Consider the following 19646-nt stretch of genomic DNA (forward strand, 5'->3'; position numbering starts at 1 on the left):
AAATGCTTGTCTCTTTTTTTTAAAATAGCAATAGCATGGCAATTTTGCACAGATTCTTAAACAAATGACTCTCCTGACAATACTAACATCTTGGGGACCAGCTAGCATTAAAGGATGCTAAATAGTCATCTTCGCTATAGTTCACAGACACACCGCGTGTTTCTAACCAATCTGTCCTCCTAGGCAAATACCTTTTGTTGAATATTTGCCTCAACTTATTTTTATCAGTTGGTAAATTATTTTCATTTTGCCGTGGTGTGAGCGATGCTAGAGAAAGCTGTCTACCAAAAGTCAGTGATTGGGTAATGAGGGGATTAGTCAGAGAAAACAAAACACTGTTGATCACCCTGAAAACAACCAAACAGTGAAGCATGGTGGCGGTAGCATCATGTTCAGCGTTACTCTTGGCTACTTGGTTGCTTCTTTTGACTAATTCCCTCTTTACTTTGTGACAGAGATTTGGAGAATGTCCTGCTCTAGGCAGAGATTTTTTGAAAATAATGGATTTAAATGATGCACTGTAAGAGTTTTAGGATTAGGATTTTTAATATCCAAACCCTGAACTTGTTTTCATAGCTCCTTGTTCTCCATGATGCAGGAACAGGTGTGTTTATATAAAAAAAATTACCTTTTTTTCTTCTTGTAAATATTTTGCTAAACTATTTTTAATTCCCTCACCTTCACTATTATGTCATAATATTATGATTGGCTATTTTGTGTAGTTTCATGATCCCGATTAAATCCATTTCAGTTCCAGGTTGTAACACTACAAAATGTTCAAGGGGGTTATGCAAGCATCTGTACGTGTGCCTTTGAGGATGTCTTTGTTTTGTATGAGGGATACACAGGAAAACGCATACTGATTATTAATGCTGTTGGTTTGTACTGTGTATTTTCTCTCAGTCACTAGAAAAATGTTCCTCACCCTATTGCTGCTTACCTTATGCCAGGACAACTATTTTACACAAAAAAAAAAAAAAAAAAAAAAAAAAAAAAAAAAAGGGGGGGGGGGGGGGGGGGGACCACTCTGAACTGATTAGATAACGAGCACTGTCATGGCCCTAAGAGACAGTGGTGGTTCTTGCTCACCTCGTGGCTGGGCATCCTGCTTATTAGTGAGGCTGGAGGAGTTCCAGTCAGGCGCATTATCTGCTGGAGCTGGTTTATATCTTAGGCACCCAGGTCAAGGGGCTTACAATAGCAATGCAAGTGAGACACTATCCATGGCAAAACACCTTGATGTATGTGTTTGCATGCTTTATGCCAGCTTGGGGAGAAGAGATCCTTTTGCACCATTCTTCGAGCAAGAATGGGATGTTTGTAATGTATTAAAACAAACTATAGGACATAGTGAAAAAGAACACACCAAGGGAGATTGTGAATGTGACGTTTAACACACCTGCGCACACACACAAATATAAAACAATAAAGAGATGGAAAGGATTACAAGATGGTATGTGACACGGACGAGAAACAGTGAAGGATATTGCAGATCAGCACACAGGAACATTAACCTCTTAAGCTCGATTACATTTCCAAACCATAAGGCAGGGTTGTGAATACAGAATGTGAAACCTCGGACAACAGTGATCCAAGCCCACGTGTGTCAGTATGGCAGCACACTACCTAGCAATTAGATTTCCCAACTAACACACAACAGTGATTCATGCTCAGGAAAATGTGTGGGGGGGGGGGGGGGGGGGTGGAGTGGTGGGCGATGCTGAAAAAGCACTGGGTGAAGCGTGGCTGGCAGGAGTGAAAGCAACACACTGGGAGTGAAACGCCAAGCCGTCAGAGGAAAAGAGGAGTCACACTCAGGCATAACTGAAAACTCACAGACTCCGAAGATATTTTCATCAAGAGCTCGGGCCCTGGAGTTCCGACGAGCAGCATGATAAGCTTCAACTGATCAATATCTTCAAGGAGCAACATAAAGGAAATAATAAAATGCAGGGATGGCTATGGAAGTGGGTGGGGGAGGGGTTGGGGGGGGGGGGTAACTGCGGAAACAAAACTGAATGAAGTGTGCTTCAATAAATTCAAAAATGTATCCTTGGACATTTATTGCAAAATACGAAACGAACAAAGGAAGACAAATAAGAATTCATAACAACGACACACAAGCTATACGTCATGGTATAATATTACGATCCATAATCCATAGGATGTTGGTGAGCAAAGCAAGACCAAAGCCAACATTATTTTGGGTTTGGTGGGTTAATAAAAAAAATAAATAAGTTACATGAATACATGTGTGTGTGTGTGTGTGTGTGTGTGTGTGTGTGTGTGTGTGTGTGTGCGCACATTTGCCAAGTCCCAGATGTGCATAGCAAGCAGATGAAGTTTGGAAAACTGTGTGCATGTGAAACACAACAACAGAAGGAAGAAGTCATTTCAGAACAGCGGTGACGCGAGGCTGTGATCATGTGAAGCACGTGATGTGACTAATATTAGGGCTGAACATCGCAGAATGTCCGATGCAAACATTTCCAGAAGCATTCCTTAGAAAGCAGGTGCTCTGATGGAAAATATACGGTTAGCGACGTCTGTTTAAGAGATCGAGAGGAAAAAGGAAGAGAGATAAAGTGATAAACAGTGGTTGAATAATGATGATGATGATGATGAAAGAGTGGATGAATAGACATGCACACAATTCATCTCCACACTAAGTAAACACATGAAATGCAAACAAATGGCCAAAATGGAGGGGGGGGGGGGGGGGGGGGGGGGCTCTTATTTTTGTTATGAACGTTCTGACTGGCCTTACATACAGTATGTCCTGTGTCAAATCCATGGTAACAGCAGGTAATTCATGGAACGAGGCTTAAGTGCATCATCTGTGCACCCGTTTGGAGTACACAGCCACCAATTAGTCGGGTGTAACTAATCTCTTCAATTTAACAACAGTTACATAAACACTGAAAATCTAAAAGGGCATACCTGGGCTCGGGTCCACTAGGAGCATTCTCCTGCATGGTCTCACCTGCATAATATATATTTCTTGTTGGGTGTGTGTTTTTGAATTTGTTCCAAAAGCCAGCTGCATATTAGAAGGAGCTTAGTGCTATGAGTTGATACTCCCGGCGTGGCATGTGTGGACTGGTTTTCGAGGTAAGCCTGGGAGTGTGTGTACAAAAGTATGATCAAAGTTCACACTGCTGTGAAGAGAAACAGGACCAGTGAGTTATTGCAAGGAATTGTGTTCATTTTTCTTACTGTTCCCCCTGGGCAAAGAGGGAACGACGGAGGGGTTGTGGCAAATTTTAAAGCAGCCCCTTGAGATTCCTCTAAAATGTGTTCTAGAAATGGCATTAACTGCCCTTAGGAAAAGAAATAAATCACAGATCCTGACAGCATTTACATAAGGGGGTGAAACAGAAGCCCTCGTCTGTGCAAGTGAAGTCTTGGCAGCCAAAAGATCAATTAACGCCTCACTAGCAGCTTTTCCTGAAAGTAGGCAGGCTTGAAAAAGAGGGGGGGGGGGGGGGGTGTTTGTGGGAAGGATACGATCAGTGCCAGGAAACAGAGTCCGTCCAGTGAGAAGCTCAGCCATGATGCAGCCCACAGACCAGATGTCCACTGCAACACACCGTAAAGACAAACACAATCAACAATTCCTCAAGACATCTGCTGTATTTTGTCCCCACACACACTCAGCCCAGAGTATCAAGAACACTGAGAATACATCATAACTTATTTTTATTTTATAATTTTTTTTTTTTTAAACCTGTCATGTTGTAGTGCATCCAGTTGAGCATGATCTCAGGCGCACGATACCATCGCGTGGCCACGTAGCCCGTCATCTCGTCGTCCGTATGTCTCGCCAGGCCAAAGTCCAGGATCTGAGCATAATATGCGAAGGAAGTGCATCAGCTATAAAACGGCATGGACTTATCACCACATTTAATTCGATCTCGTCTTGCCATCTGTTTGCTGCACTATAAACTCAGTGCTGGTCTTCGCTGGTTAGCGGTTGCACAACAAACAATGACAGCGTAAAGCATGCTGAGATGGCACATGCTTACTGACCTTAAGCTCACAGTCTTCATTTACAGCCAGGTTACTGGGCTTCAGGTCCTGCAAGGAAATACAGGAGAAAAACATTACCGATGCCGACTGATGGGGTCTAAACCGTGCAGTCATAATCACCACACTTATGGATCATAAAGCCTTGTTTACAGAGACAGTGATGCCAGAAGCACTTCCCCGACCCAGTGCACCTGGTCGCTGCACGACCGGCAATAAAATCACCACACCGAAATAATGTCAAAAACCAACAAGGCCCCATAGTCTTGAAGTGAATATTACACTGAGAATGCAGCTCTCACAAACAATCAGCGCTTTTAATAATGATCACAAAAGAAGAACAGAAACTCAAAGGGACCAGGAGAAGGGGGGGGGGGGGGGGGGGAGTGTTCACTTACTCTGTGGATGATGTCTGCTGAATGAATGTACTAAAAGGAGAAAAAGACAAAAATCAGTGAATTTCTGAGAACAGTGGAGTTCAGATGTTGAGGTTCTCTGCTAATTATTGTCAGGCAGTAAGCTCAAATCCCAGCCTTACTTTAACCTCAGATATATGAATCACTTGGAGGTTGTTAGAGAGACGGTGGAAAGAAGGTTAATAATACACTAAAAGCGGACAGGACATAACGTTTCGAAGGCAATTTAGAAATTACACAAAAATCAGCTGTGTTTGCATCAGAATAAATGTGTCCCAACTACACATTATGTTCGCACATATCACACGGAGCACTAGCAGGAAACTGATTTCTGTTTAGATAGACTAAACAATATCCTGGCACTGGAAATAGCCTTTCATCTACATTCATCATAAACTTGAGTGCACTATTGTGCGTCACCAGGGTGGAATTAAAACTCATTTAAAAAGGTACAAACATGGTCCCATAAGGTCTAACTGCGTACTCTACACTATACAATACAATAGTTTTCATTTACCAGGCAAAACATAGATACAAACAGCAGTAGTCTAATTATTGACCTTATTCTGAATAAGACAATATTGTGATTAAGGTGTTTACATGAGTCGCTTTTAGAATATTCCTTTCATGTTCCTGTTTTACATGTTATAGAACATACAGCAGGGGTTCCCAAACTGTTCCAGGGCAAGGCCCCCCCCCAAATGGCATTAACATTTGACCGAGGCCCCCCTTTTGCAATATGTCTTTAAAACACATTAAAAATACAGACTTCTGAATATATCCCCTTTTTTCATTAATAATTACATCATACATCTTTACATTACATTAGTAATTGGTTGTGTGTGTGTGCGTGTCCGGTTGCAAAAGGCGGTGAAAACTCCTACACAACGTTAATAGTGTGATTAAGGTGTGTACATGTCTGTAATGCACTTCGATAATGCATTTAAAACAGGAATACTCCACGTCTTCATTCAATTTGTGTTTAATTCGAGTATGACTTAGTCGGATTAAGGTCATCAACAATCAGAGTATTGTCTTAATCGGGTTAATATCGGAATATTGCTGTCCGTGTAAACGTACTGATTGACAAGCAAGCAGAAATAGTTTGATGATTTCTCTTCTAATAACACAATATCACAATACGTCAGTGGAAGCATAGCCTCAGCAAGTTCTATATTAAGATTTGAGTGAACCTTTGTACTGCAGTGATGCTGTATGAATTAGCCCATGCCCCAGATAAGTGCTGGTTTATGGCTGTTCACAGGAAGCTCTTTTTTTTGTTGCACTAGTTAAATTTAAGCTATTCTGCAAAACACTCTTTGGTATAACTATGTATGTATTTATATATAACATAAGGTAAGACTCAGAAGTAACCAATACGGCTAAACAATATAGACAAAATAAGAATAGACTATGCTGTACTGAGACAACAATCTGTCTTGCATTATATCAAAACACACTGAACACATGACGCGACACCATTGTGTCACATCATGTGAATGCTATGGTTCACCAAACCACCCACAGAAACATTCAAAGACGGAGCTTGTGGCAAAAATTTTTTAAATAAATAAAAAATAAAATCAGTATAACCTCGACATCAGCTTTGCTCAGAGCTAGCATGAAACTGCATGTTAACAAGCCCTGGCTAAACTTGTGGAAAAACTTTTCATTCCTATACAAAGTGTGTCGTAAAGTGTGTCAGTTAACATATTGACACACTTTTACCTTCATATTTCTCAAACAAAATATTTACAGCTCCAGGAAGCTAGATATCCAAAAAGCTTATTATTGGGCAATTAGATAGCAACCTAGCTAGCAAACAAGGTAACATTATGAATCAAAAAATGCTTAGCTTATACTTATTTAGCTGGCTAATTTTCTGAAAATCTTAAGACAATAAGATAATAGATAAGGTAGTTAGCAATGTATGGCTTATATATCTAATGGAGCTAACTTACTCATAATTTTCTAGTTTAAAAACACTAACAGAAAATGAACATTATGACTTTAGCTAACACAACATACATAAGAATTAACAATTTATGCTAGCAAACAAGAGTCCAAGGATTCTACCTACTGCCTATGCAAACCAATGAACTTCCTTCTGTCAATGTACAGCCATCAGAACAATTAATTAGCAATTTTGCATATAAAGAATGCTGTATCAAAATAGGTAATATGTTAATGAGCATAAAGAACATAATGAGCAGCTCAACTACCAGAGCTTGGTAAACACAGTGCTACATTTTGGTAGCACGGTGTTTAAAGACCTCTTTTGCATGCTAGTTGTAGCATGCGAGGCTTTAAAGTAAAATAAACAGAATAAGCACTGACAGCTTAATCAAAAAATGAAACAACATTACTTTCGAAAAAGACTATGCAGCAGGGATTAGCAAACCAGATTCTGGAGTTCTATCACCATGCAATTTGAATGTAAGACACATATACAGATGTCTAAATGGAAGGTTAATGCCAATTAAGTGTTTGTACCTCTGTGACCCTTAGCTATATTGCAGATAAAACAGCTAACTTGCCGCTTTATCTTATTTCTCCAAATATTTGAACACTACAGTAAATCAGCTCACTTCTCCCTACAATTTATATGCTAAATGCTAAATCTGAAGTATTCTCACAGGGCATTATTTGGATTCTTTGGACACTCAACATCAAAAATGACCTAAAGGCTAATGGAAACTCGGTGAACAAAGTGAAAATGCTTCTGGCAAATTGTTGGAAAATATGACAACACTTACATGCTTGTATCTCTCTCAGAAGCAGAATACTATTTCAGTATTTAATAACAGACACACTTTTACCTTCACAACTCTCCAGCTAAATATTTAGACTACAAGCAAGTTAGATCGAATACATTTAGTAATAAATAAAATGTATTGTTTATACCTTACTACGCTAGCTAGTACATGAACAGAAAATGAACAAACGTACTACATGCCAAGAAAGTTTCTAGCTAGCCAAGCTAATGTTAACAATCTAAATAATTTATGGTTTATACATGTCATGGACCTAGTTAGCTTTATGAACAGTTTTCTAGTTGAAGAACGCGGACAGAAAATGAACAGACATGCTAGTTAACATGGATGTTTCTCACTAGCCAAATTAAATTATACTGCCTTCTCTTCGCAGTTTAAGATGAATGACTCGTTCAGTACTACTACACTGCACTGCTTATGGCAAATTAGGGAAGAGAAACCGACCTTTAGTCCACGCAAAATCTGATAGATGAGGAACTGGACGTGGTCATCTGTTAGCTTCTGGCATTTGACGATGTTGTTGAGGTCGGCACCCATTAGGTGAGTCACCAGGTACCTGGGATTCAAGAGAGACCACCATGACTCAAAAACAGACGAATGACACATATTAAGCTGGGGTTAACAAACTGTTAATAACAGGTGAGGACAGTGACTCCATCAACTCTTTTACAGCCAAATCACTTAATTTCAGGCTTTGGATGAGTGGCTTGCTGGCATGGCGTGTCATAATAATACATTTGACAAAAGTCAGAATCAACATGACTTTGCCCATTCTAATATGAGAAGATCACATGGCCCACTTTTTCCTGCAGAGTGATCGTAATGTGCCAGGTGTGTTAGATGAAGCAAAACGCTTAACTCAATGCGCAGCAATAATGATGAATGTACAGTACGTGATTTTAGCCCAGATTTCCCTGTTGCTCATTTTGGGGACTGCTTGTGTAGTGTGAGTGTTTCAGTAATGCAAATTTCTCAGTTTATGAAGTGTCATAGCTCATCCCAGAAAGAAAAAAAAAAATCAAAAGAAGTCGTCCCAGAGGAAATCAAATTTGATCTGCGGTCACGCGCAGCAGATCTCTGAATCCAGTTCTAATCGCTCTATCTATTTGTGTGGGAGAGTGAGAGCAAAATGTAAGCAAAATAACATCATAATCCTTTGATCAGAAATTATTTGGCATGTCATACACACATGGATGTTAGGAACAGCAAAAAGAAAAAACAATCATGACATGATTCCCGTCTACGCGCAGTATAAAAATATACTTTTTCATATTTTTCACTATACCTCCAGTTCTCTTTGCAGAACAGACATTCCTGGCTGTAAGTGTCTCCCAAATCAATACTTCCTATACCAGTCCCCCCAGGATTTTGCGATTTCGTGATCACAGAAATGAACACAAAATCAAGCAAATTACCACAGAATTTAAATTTCCCGCCAATTTGGGCCAAGCAATAGCTTCATGTGACATCACCACAACACACATTCAGCAAATGCAACACATGCAACAAAATCAAGTGTTTTTTTTTTTTTACCCGCAACAATCACCAAAAAAAAAAAAAAAAAAAAAATTAGGGAAATCCTGTAAGAACTGATATACAGTTTAGTGCATTTCTTCTTTTTTTTTATTTCTGTATAAAACTGTGCAAAAACAAGCACCACAGCTACTTGCACAGGTTCCGTCTTGACACTTGGTAGACAGTTCTCGTGTTTATTTTTCTGAGAAAAGTGATCAGGCATGCATTGTCTGGGATTTCACCAGATGACAGATCATGTACTGTGCAAGCATCATGTGCGATCGCTCGTGTACTGGGCACTACGTCCACAAAACAAGAGAGTTAAAGTGATCAAACTTGTGCTGTTACAGCAATTTGTATAGTGCCCACAAGTTCATTGTAATAATATGCCATAAAACATCATCAGCAACAGACTGGTTCTATGTTCAGAACGCGCCTACAGATGGAGCAAAAGGAGCCAGGACATGGATGTGACCGACACGTAGTAGAGCCCGCTGCCAAAGTTGTGCCAGGAGCGTCATGCTGTGATAAGAATCATAAGAACCAGTACCCGGGTAGTGATACAAACACTGAGCTATAACCTAAACAAGTAAGGAATGCTTTCCTGCTCAAAGCTTCGCTGCAAACACACACTGCAACACTGTTTTCCATTAAAGGGGCTGCAGTCCAGCACACTGGTACTTGTACACACAAACACTACGAATGTCTTGCTAAATTAAGCTCTGGACTTATCCCCTTTACCCCTCTTGGAGTATTCTTATCTCTGTCTCCATGGTTTTATGCTCGTGCAAGCCGAAGAGGGTGAAAAGAAATTTCCGACGTAGCTGTTTGCATATGTGCATGCTTGGGCATGTGTGTTCTTTAAGGAGCAATCCTGTGGCCATTCACTGCACAGCCAGCCACGACTCCACAGTATGGCTCTTGTCTCTCATTCTCTGTGTGTGTGTGTGGGCGTGGGTGTGTGGCCGTGGTGTCAAATATTCTTCACCCTACTGAACTGAAAGGAGAAAGAGCAAACTGCCCTGGCACCGCACTGGTGAGCGGGTCAACTACACAATATATGTTTTATGCGTGTACAAACAAAACACACAGTTCACAAACAGTACCTTCTTAAAGTTTCCGGCATATCCAAAGAAACATCTACAGAACAGAACGTTATCTCTAAAAATAGAAAATGAGCCCAAGTGCACAGAGGAAATTCTCATTAAATTCCCACATAGGAGTTTCCCGTAGTCGCTGCCAGGAATTTTCCCACCGTCCCAAAAGACAGCAGCACTAAGCTTTATGGAGAAATGTGCCTTTTAAAAGGTACGAGGCAAAGCAGTACAGAAGCTAGTCACTTGGGTTTTCGGTCTCGTCCACGTTCCACTAACTAATCCAAATCCAGAACTGTGTGAAGTCGACGTGCGTTTCCCATTGCATTACAACACCCATACACACTGGTGTATTTACCTTGTACTCTCCATTCGGTTTTATTCTAGCCTGTCAGGTTGGCGTGAGGGCGGAAGTTCCTCAACCTCAGCCCCATCACTCCAGTTCATACTTGTTCTCAACAAGAGATGTGCTTTTTTGTGGGAAAACTACTTGAATTACAGAAATTGCTGTTTGCAGTGATGTTTGTTCAAAAATGAGACCTTTTAGATGTACTCATGTTTGACGAACAATCTTCGGTAATTTTGAACATTTTTATATCTAACCGCTTGCTCATATCCAGTTCTTAAGCACATCTACAATCAAGCCCCAGAACCACCAAGCTGCCAATGTTGGGCCGTTGAGCAAGGAACTTAACCCTTTCTGTAAAGCTGCTTTGTGACAAAGTGCATTGTATTTTTTTTGCCATAGAATTTTTATCGGAAAAATTGTATTTTACACAACACCCCATCCAACAACCCCCACCATACCCGACCCCAACAAAATAATCACAGCCAAAACCAAAAGAAAGGAATTTGGAAAGAAAATTAAATATTTAAGCCAGACAGATATACAGGGGGGTTGTGGAGAGGTCCAAGACAGCAATAATCTAACCACAACACGAGCTTATGGTTCAGAGGCTGATGCTGATATTTCCATTGTTAAAAGCACTATACAAATAAAATTGAGTTTCACCGCATTGTCCCTCACACTAGTCATTAATATTCATAAAGCAGACCACCAATTGCTTGCACCAAATGCAATGGCCATCAGCATTCATCAGCTTGCTCCTCAACAAAATAAAGGAGAAACATTTTGCATGTCTTCTTTGAAATTAGTCAAAGCAGCAGCCTGTATAGTCATATTTATAGCATGTCATTGCTGTAATCGGAAGTGGAAATCTGCCGAGTCATTACCTGAGGTCATGAGGTCGTACTGACCTGCTCCCTCAATGCCATCTTGAGAGAAATGTTCAGTCCTGCGAATAGCAAACATCATAGCAGTTGGACGAGCTATGAAAACAAACTTTATCCAGAAGTTTCGAAGAGTTTTATGTTACTGGAACTAATTAAGGGATGTATTTACCCCTGTGCAGCAGTGATGGATCGTTACTGTACTAGTCCTTTTCATTTTTTTACCATCACGGGCATGAACTGCATGTAGGGCGGCATGTCCGTAATCAGTCCGTAAAGGATTTCGGGGAGTTTTTTTGTGCGGAAAACTACTTGAATTGACGAAACTGCAATTGCACGAAATTGTCTTTCGCGGTGATGTTCAACACACGTAAATCGAAGAGGGCTTTGGCTGAACGTGCGTTGTGATGACATCACAATGACGCGTGTTGGCCCAAATCTGCAGAAAATCGGCATCAAGTTTGAAAAATCGCAAGCCACTGCGAATATTACGGGGTTTCCTTGATTTTGCGTTCACTTCTGCGATCACTAAAATCTTGGAAGGACTGAAAACTGGGTACAATATGTGAAAATTTGTGATTTGGGTCACTTCTTGTTTTGTCAGCGTGTCAGTCAGCGAGTTATTCCAATAATTCCCTTGTAGAGGAAGACGTAGAAGAAGAATGTGAATTTGAATTTTATGTAAATCGGTATGAAAATATGGGGGATGGGGGGGTCCTTAACACGAACAAAAGAAGTGCCTAGAAACTGAGACAAGCAATGATGATGATGGACAGTGTCCTGGATTCTGAAGCATTCAGATAACTGCAGCAATGAGCTGCGCTTTCTCCAGCTCTAAAAAGGTACTTTTGGTACCTTGACAAGAATCAGGAAAAGTCTTGTTACTCTACAAGTCATTTATTACCGTCCCATACTTCACTGTCTGGTGAAAAAAATGCTGTCTGTTCACCGGTCTGCCTCTCGGACGCATGATCTCTGTGCTGAATGCTCTGCACATCGGGTTTAGAGAGAGAGAGAGAGAGAGAGAGAGAGAGAGAGAGAGAGAGAGAGAGAGAGAGAGAGAGAGAGAGAGTGCGAGAGAGAGAGTGCGAGAGAGAGAGTAAGGTGAGAGAGAGAGAGAGAGTAAGGTGAGAGAGAGAGAGAGAGAGAGAGAGAGAGAGAGAGAAGGTAAGAGAGAGAGAGAGAGAGAGAGAGAGAGAGAGTAAGGTAAGAGAGAGAGAGTAAGGTGAGAGAGAGAGAGAGAGAGAGAGAGAGAGAGAGAGTAAGGTAAGAGAGAGAGAGAGTAAGGTAAGAGAGAGAGAGAGAGAGAGAGAGAGAGAGAGAGTAAGGTAAGAGAGAGAGAGAGTAAGGTAAGAGAGAGAGAGAGAGAGAGTAAGGTAAGAGAGAGAGAGTAAGGTAAGAGAGAGAGAGAGAGAGAGTGTAAGGTAAGAGAGAGAGAGAGAGAGAGAGCGAGAGAGAGAGAGAGAGAGAGTAAGGTAAGAGAGAGAGAGAGAGAGAGAGAGAGAGAGAGAGAGAGAGTAAGGTAAGAGAGAGAGAGAGAGAAAGAGAGAGAGAGAGAGAGTGTAAGGTAAGAGAGAGAGAGAGAGAGAGAGAGAGAGAGAGAGAGAGAGTGTGTAAGGTAAGAGAGAGAGAGAGAGAGTGTAAGGTGAGAGAGAGAGAGAGAGAGAGAGAGAGAGAGAGAGAGAGAGAGAGAGTAAGGTAAGAGAGAGAGAGAGAGAGAAAGGTAAGAGAGAGAGAGAGAGAGAGAGAGAGAGAAAGAGAGAGAGAGAGAGTGAGTGTAAGGTAAGAGAGAGAGAGAGAGAGAGAGTAAGGTAAGAGAGAGAGAGAGAGAGAGAGAGAGAGAAAGAGAGAGAGAGAGAGAGAGAGAGTGTAAGGTAAGAGAGAGGTAATTGCGCAATGCACATTAAAAAAAAATTACGCATAAAAGGGGCGAAAGCCTGTTGCCATAGGAACGGTGGATATTCCCAGAACGTGTGTGTTTTAATCCCTTCAGACGGTCACACTGATCTCACACACAACCCCATCTAAACAGCGAAGGGGCCTCTGCGTGCTTATTGTCAACAAGCACATGAAAGTGCTGCTAGTGCATTTTTTCCACAGTTGAGATAAATGTGTGCGTGCGTGTGTGCGTGTGCGTGTGTATGCGTGTGTGTGTGAGTGCTGGTGTCATAAGCCCCCTGTTGACCATGCAGGCAGAGACACACACCCACACTTGCTAAAAAGAGCAACAGCCAATCGGGAAACAATATCCCATCATCTGTCATTTGTCTTCCCAACAAAACGGACCTCCTCTCACCGTTCTGCCTGGTAACCAAGTCCGCCCCCACACACACACACACACACACACACACACACACACACACACACACACACACACACACACACACACACACACACACACACACACTACAATCAACCTGCTTGCACACCGCCTGCTGCCTCGAGGCAGACTCTGCAGCATGCACTAGGCTACTTTGTTAGATCTGTTTCTGAACATTTCCAACACTCAGAGCTCAGAAAGAAGACTGAAACAAAGACCACGTGCACAAGATTGCACACGTGCCAGAAAAAGATAAACATCCGACCTAAAAATGTCGCATACGCCCAGCTAAAGTTAGAGCAGTGTGTGTAACAGTGGTGCCTTTCAGCCTTTTTCATTCTTCCAAAATTGAGCAGTCGAGCACCACATACATGTAAGTGCATATTATGATAAATATCTAAAGGACTGATGATGAACATGCATTGTGTGTGTGTGTGTGTGTGTGTGTGTGCATGCACGTGTACCCTAGTCATAGTACAGTGCCACAACAGAACTATTATCGTAAACGCACACGTAATACATTAATGAAATGCTTTGTGATTGATGGAGCCGCAGTTTTGCACCTGAGGCTGATTAAATGTAACAATCAAGGGCAGTTTACTCACACGTCTGTAAATTCCTCGAGGGTGGTGGCAGGAGTGAACACATCCAACAGGCCAATCACCTGCAAGAAACGTGACATTTAGAGATTCACACTATGCAAATCAAATCGGTCTGCGTGCAGCGTGTGTTTAGGAAGCAGATGCTAGAATAAACATGTGCACATCTGGAATTTGCATTTAGAAATAAGTAGTGTTGTTTTTTAACTCCTTCAATGCAAGTATTAGCCATCGTGATCTTTCGAGCGTCGGACATGAGCACAGCTGGAAAGGTCTTGTTTACTAACAAACATCACCACGAAAGGTCGTGCAAACTATTCCGTGCAGTTCCAATTCGCCAATTCAAGTAGTTTTTCGCCAAAAAAAAAAAAAAAAGTTTTGAAAAAAGTCGCAGCAAAATCAGGCAATAAAATATTTTAAAAACTCAGCGAAATCTTGTAAAGTTTGTTAAAATGCACCTAGTATGGTGTTTCAGATATTGCCTTTCATGTAGTGCGTTACAGAGCTGTTTGTGAATGTAAAAACGTCTGCAACGTTTCAAAAGTCAAAGCGCACGACAAAAGGAGTTATTGACTCCCAAAAGAAGGAACCGATTCTGAACAGCTGAACCGAGTCGTTAGTGATTGCAGACTTTACTACCTGTACTAACCTACGTAGGTTTGTAACAAAAAACCCCGCCTCTGGTCTTCATCGGCTGCTTGCGAACAGACAGAGCTGAAAGTCGTTATGGTAGTGGGCGTTTCCTTTTTGAAACACGCTGACAGCAGTAGACCAATCACAACAGACTGGGACACCTGACCAATCAGAGCAGAGGATGCTCTCTGAAAGGAGGAGTTTAGAACGAATGCTTTAGAACGGATCATTGAACGGGTCGTTTGTGACACTGGGGGGCAGGGAAAGGTAATTCTGCAGTTTAAATTATGAGCACATTAAAGTGTTTTTTGACCTTAGATGCATGTAAATCTATAGTAGGAGACCTTCACAACAAAATTAGTCACGTTTCAAAACCATAATAGGTGCGCTTTAAATTGTGTCGTTCTAATCCATTTAGCAGAATTAGCTCCCTTGGACCAGATGCTCTTCATCTTCGTACCCCGAAAACAGGCTGAATCAGTAGCTACTCGGGAGTCCACCCCTTTCGGGATCTCTTCTCTCTACGGAGATGTCAGTTGGTGAACAGCCTCTAAGATCACCCAGGCAACTGCAGCTGTGATACATCGTCACCCCATGAGTCGTCCCAGCTTTTCTGGGCTCGGCGAGATCGGGAACTCCTCTCCATGGCCTCTGTGTGACCGTCTGAAATTACTGAGCTGCTCTATAATGACGACTCTGCTCATGTTACACTGTTCATGTCAAGCTAGAACGATGAGCGGCAATCAGGTCATGAGTGGATTAGTTGCCAGTTGTTACAGCAGTGTTGGGGATGAGAGATTTTTTTTTTTTTTTAAGTTGTTGTTGTTTTCACATGTTCAGGGATTTGAAGCGCAGTAAACAAATATCAAAAAGCTGATTCGGACAAAATAAAAATAAAAAAAGGCAGGAAGTGGCAGTGAGTAGAAGTGTCTAAAGTCTGTGTGTGAGTGTGTGCATGTGTGTATGTGTGTGTATGTGTGTGGAGGCCCACCACAGTGTTTCACCCACGCACTGACACCTACTCTAAAGGGGAAAGGAAAAAAGCTTATGCGAGCAAACTAAGCAGAGCAGCACTCAGGAAGAGCTTCAATACTCAACACTGGCTGATTGCCTAATTTTATGCATCACAGCTTCTTCTTTTAGTCTCTGTCCTACTTTAACCTACTGCCATTCATGTGTAGTTAATGTCCTTACTAAGACTTCTTAAGGAAAGTCCCAAAAGCCACAATGCACAAAATCCAGGCAGCTTTCGTGATAACAGCTAAAATAATAAAAATCACAGTGCTGTTGAATTCTCCATTCTGATTGGTCAGAAGGTGTTCCAACTCTGACGGTAGTTCCGCGCTTTCAGGAACAGGAACATCTTACACAAGCTCGCCTGTATGACGTATGCTCACGATTAACAAAACATGGGCACTTGTTGATAATATTTTCCGTGTGCAGGTTTATTTAACATTTATGGAAGGAGTCTCCAGTGTTAGCGCATTGTAACAGTCAAGAGGGAAAGCTGTAACTGAACATTTTTCCACCGCAGAAAGCTACGGCAAAAACTTTACGCAATGTAATAAATAAATAAATAAATAAATAAATAAATAGATAGATAGATAAATAAATAAATAAATAAATAAATCTTTGCAGTTATGATTTGTCTCTGTTTTTCCCCGTTAAGCCACAGATCTCTTCGACAACATACAATTTAAAGCAAGCCTCTATGGTGAATAATTATTAAGCAGTATATAAATGTAACACACACAAACAATCTGCAAAAGTGAGATATCGATCAATAAATGTTGCATAAGAAATGCATGCCACGCAGGAGTCAGGGTTCATGCTCCCTCAAACAGAGGATGTTTGTGTTTAGCTGGTTTTGTGGGTGTGGTAAAACTAAGAAAACACTTGTATAGTGGTCTAAGCGAGAGCACAAGACAAGGCTCCATGCAGGCACCGTGACAGAAGCTCAGTACACATTATACTGATGTGTTTGAGAATTGAGTTAGACATTCATAACACTCATAATTAAATAAACACAGCAGAACGTGGTGTCTTTGAGCACATGCACTTAAAGTACTACTATTTTTAACTCTGGCCCTGTTACGTTTCTACTTCTGTAACTGTGGCGAGTAGCGTAACTCACATTCTCGTGCTTCATGTGCTTGAGCAGCCGCAGTTCTCGGTAAGTGCGCTTGGCGTGGATGATGGACTGGAAAGGTCGCGACAGCTTCTTCACAGCGACCTTCAGGCCCGTCTTTACGTCATACGATGAGCTGCAGAGGAGAACACAAAGTCACTGGCCTTATCTGTCACAAATCAGGATGTGCAAACAATTTATGCAGAGCACTGAGAGGACTTTGTGATTACTCTGGAAGGGCAGAGACAAAACATGAGTCATCTCTGAAAAGTACACTTGGGTTACTGGAGAACATACGGAAAGATCTTTTAGCAATTAAGGGAATACCTGCTGCGCATGTTGGACGGGATGGCAACCCTGAATCGGTCATTTTAAACCAGTGAAAACAACCTATTTAGAATAATACACTGTTTTAATATGTTTTGTTTTATGCCTAAAAACACCACAAAACTGCATAGGAACAAATTTTACACCTGCCGAGAACTATGCATATACTGTACATGGCGTGGAATTTGTAAACACAGCTAAGCACTCCCTTCCTATCCCAAATAGCTAACTGGAAGGTTAACTCCAAGCAAACTAGCTTGACACAAGTGAGATTTCAGTATCAAGAGTCTCAATTTGAACTGTCACAATCTCAGTTGTTTACATTACTAACCAGGTAAAATATACTGTAATACATAAACAAAACTGTTCGCTGAGTTAGCTCGCTAGGTAGCTTAGCAAACATGTTCTGCAGCTTTTTGGTGCAAACTAGCCAGGAACTAAAGCTAATGATTTAGCTAGCTAACAGCAGAGACACTATAAATAGAGAGAAGCCACTGCTAAAATACGAACGGAGCGTGTAACACTCAACATGGCGGCCGTATTGCAATTTTGCGTGTCATCCTAGCGCAGGGGCCATGCTAATCTTCTCCGTATCGTTTTTACAATTTTAGTGTACGTGCTGAAGTCCCACCTATCCAGTAAAAACAGCCAACTGGTTTGTTGGTTAAGACATTACCAGAAAACCACTAGTTAGAAATAGGGCACTTTGCAATTTTTTTTAAAGGTTGTTTTAGTCAAAGACCAGAAGTTTTAGTCAGATTTTAAGAGCCATTACAAATGTGTCAAAATATCATCCTCATAATCCGTTTAGCAATGCGAAACAACCGTTGCCAAGATGGCCGCCGACTGAACACACTTCACTACGAGGACATTTAGTACTTGGCGCTAAAATATTCTATGATATATGATATATGACACAATGTGAAAGCTGAACTGTATTAAAAATGAGTCAGATCAACATTCCAATCAGATGTGTTGGTAAATGACGAAGATATGACTCTTCTGTAATTAAATTGTCACCGTAATTACAATTAGCATCAACTGCTAACAGAATATCCACGAGCTCCACCACACTGTGAAACCTGTTTTTTAGAACATTTCTGGGTTATTTAATTTCGTTTCTGGGTTATTTAATTTCTGGGTTATTTATATAGAACAAAAATGATGAACGTGGCCCTATTTAAACACAGCGCAAGCTCCCCGTTACCACATCGCCCTGTAATAATTTGCACATAGAACATGATATGCTTGAGCCTATTTGCAGAATCTGCAATCATTTGTAAACACTCCTGGGTTTTCATGGGGAATTACAGTGAAAGCACTGAGGGGGAAAAAATAAATTTGCTAACCAGAATATGAATAGGAGGTTAATTTAACCTACCTAAGGTTAACATCACATTTTTCAATTTAGTCCATTTTAATGTCCTGGGTGCTTTCCATCTCCATGGTCTACCGTTCACAATAATTCGCTTTAAGGAGAAATTAAACTCATGCTAAGCTAATCGTGTGTGGAATCCATGCAAAGCTAATCATGCGTGATCTCTGGGAACAATGGCTTGATCGTTACAATAGCACTTTGCTCTGGCGTGCTCTTAAAGCGAGTCAGTAAGGATTCCGGGACGTGTAACTAGGCCAAGCTCGTACAGATGGAGCAGACAAAAGGTAACAGCAGTCCCCAAAGACTGATAAACTTATTTAAAAAGCTGCAAGAGAAAGCACTGGCGAGTAAACCACAAGAACCAGTAACAACAAAGCATCTGTTTACGTGCAGTCTCCAAGTCCACTTAACATAACGCATAATCTGTATAAATATGAGGTTGGGCAATTCAGATTACACCACAGCAACCGCTGAAGCTCTGAATCTCGATCCTGATTGGTCAGAAGGTGCTGATCAACTTTCTATACCATCAGCTCTGAAAGAAGGTTTATATTAATGCACTAATATGTTGTGGGTTTATATTGACAACTTACACATGTTGACTTTTATGATAAAGGGGAAGAAAACGAGAGAGGATGGTGAGTGAATGACGGTTTATAGCGGCCATAACGAAACTGATAACAGGATGGAACTTGTCTCACCCGCAATGTTCTACAACATTAAATGTACCTATAAACAAATTTTTTTTTTTTTTTTTAAAAGTGTCGCTCATTAATAAATTCATTGTATCTGTTGCCATGGTATAAGAGGAATAACACACTTCAGGATGTGCGGTTATTGGAAAATAATTCGCTTCCAAGCACGAGTTATAAATCTGCAAATCTTCTGTGTCCAAATAAATATAAACACTCTTGTAATGAATAAATCAATTAGGCTGGATTCACCATTCTTGCTGCATCTATGGTCGATCATGTGATTACTGGTGCACCACTTCCTATTATATTATATAATATTATATTATGTAAGTAGTGCACCAGTGATCACATGATCACCATAGATACAGCAAGAATGGTGAATCCAGCCTAATTGATTTATTTATTAATTACAGGTGCGTTTAAGTTCATTTAGATGCAAAAGAGAAATCTTTCATTTCCGCAGCAGAGGAGTCAGCAATGTCTTATTCTGCTGCTCTACCTTGCTCCTTAC

At 41.0% G+C, this 19646-nt stretch overlaps 1 protein-coding gene and 1 non-coding gene across 3 annotated transcripts in view; both read right to left on the reverse strand.

Annotated features, from left to right (window-relative positions):
- The window catches only part of mapk14b (mitogen-activated protein kinase 14b), a 29640-nt gene that overhangs the window by 6149 nt on the left and 3845 nt on the right, over positions 1–19646 (reverse strand). Inside the window, exons 2-9 of one of the 2 annotated variants that reach the window (XM_017450126.3) lie at positions 16742–16871; positions 13981–14039; positions 7661–7772; positions 4425–4454; positions 4030–4077; positions 3728–3842; positions 3508–3579; positions 1837–1916 (exon numbers count right to left, since the gene is read on the reverse strand). In XM_017450126.3, coding sequence (XP_017305615.1) covers positions 1837–1916; positions 3508–3579; positions 3728–3842; positions 4030–4077; positions 4425–4454; positions 7661–7772; positions 13981–14039; positions 16742–16871 — 646 coding nt within the window. Of the gene's footprint in view, positions 1–1089; positions 1170–1836; positions 1917–3507; positions 3580–3727; positions 3843–4029; positions 4078–4424; positions 4455–7660; positions 7773–13980; positions 14040–16741; positions 16872–19646 lie in introns of both variants that reach the window. The other variant, XM_017450124.3, reaches the window with a different exon arrangement.
- LOC124626140 (U6 spliceosomal RNA) lies at positions 17588–17693 on the reverse strand. The gene has a single exon (XR_006980790.1). It is a non-coding gene; the product is annotated as a U6 spliceosomal RNA (small nuclear RNA).

This window comes from Ictalurus punctatus, chromosome 21 (genome assembly GCF_001660625.3).
Source record: "Ictalurus punctatus breed USDA103 chromosome 21, Coco_2.0, whole genome shotgun sequence".
NCBI classification, from domain to species: Eukaryota; Metazoa; Chordata; class Actinopteri; order Siluriformes; family Ictaluridae; genus Ictalurus; species Ictalurus punctatus.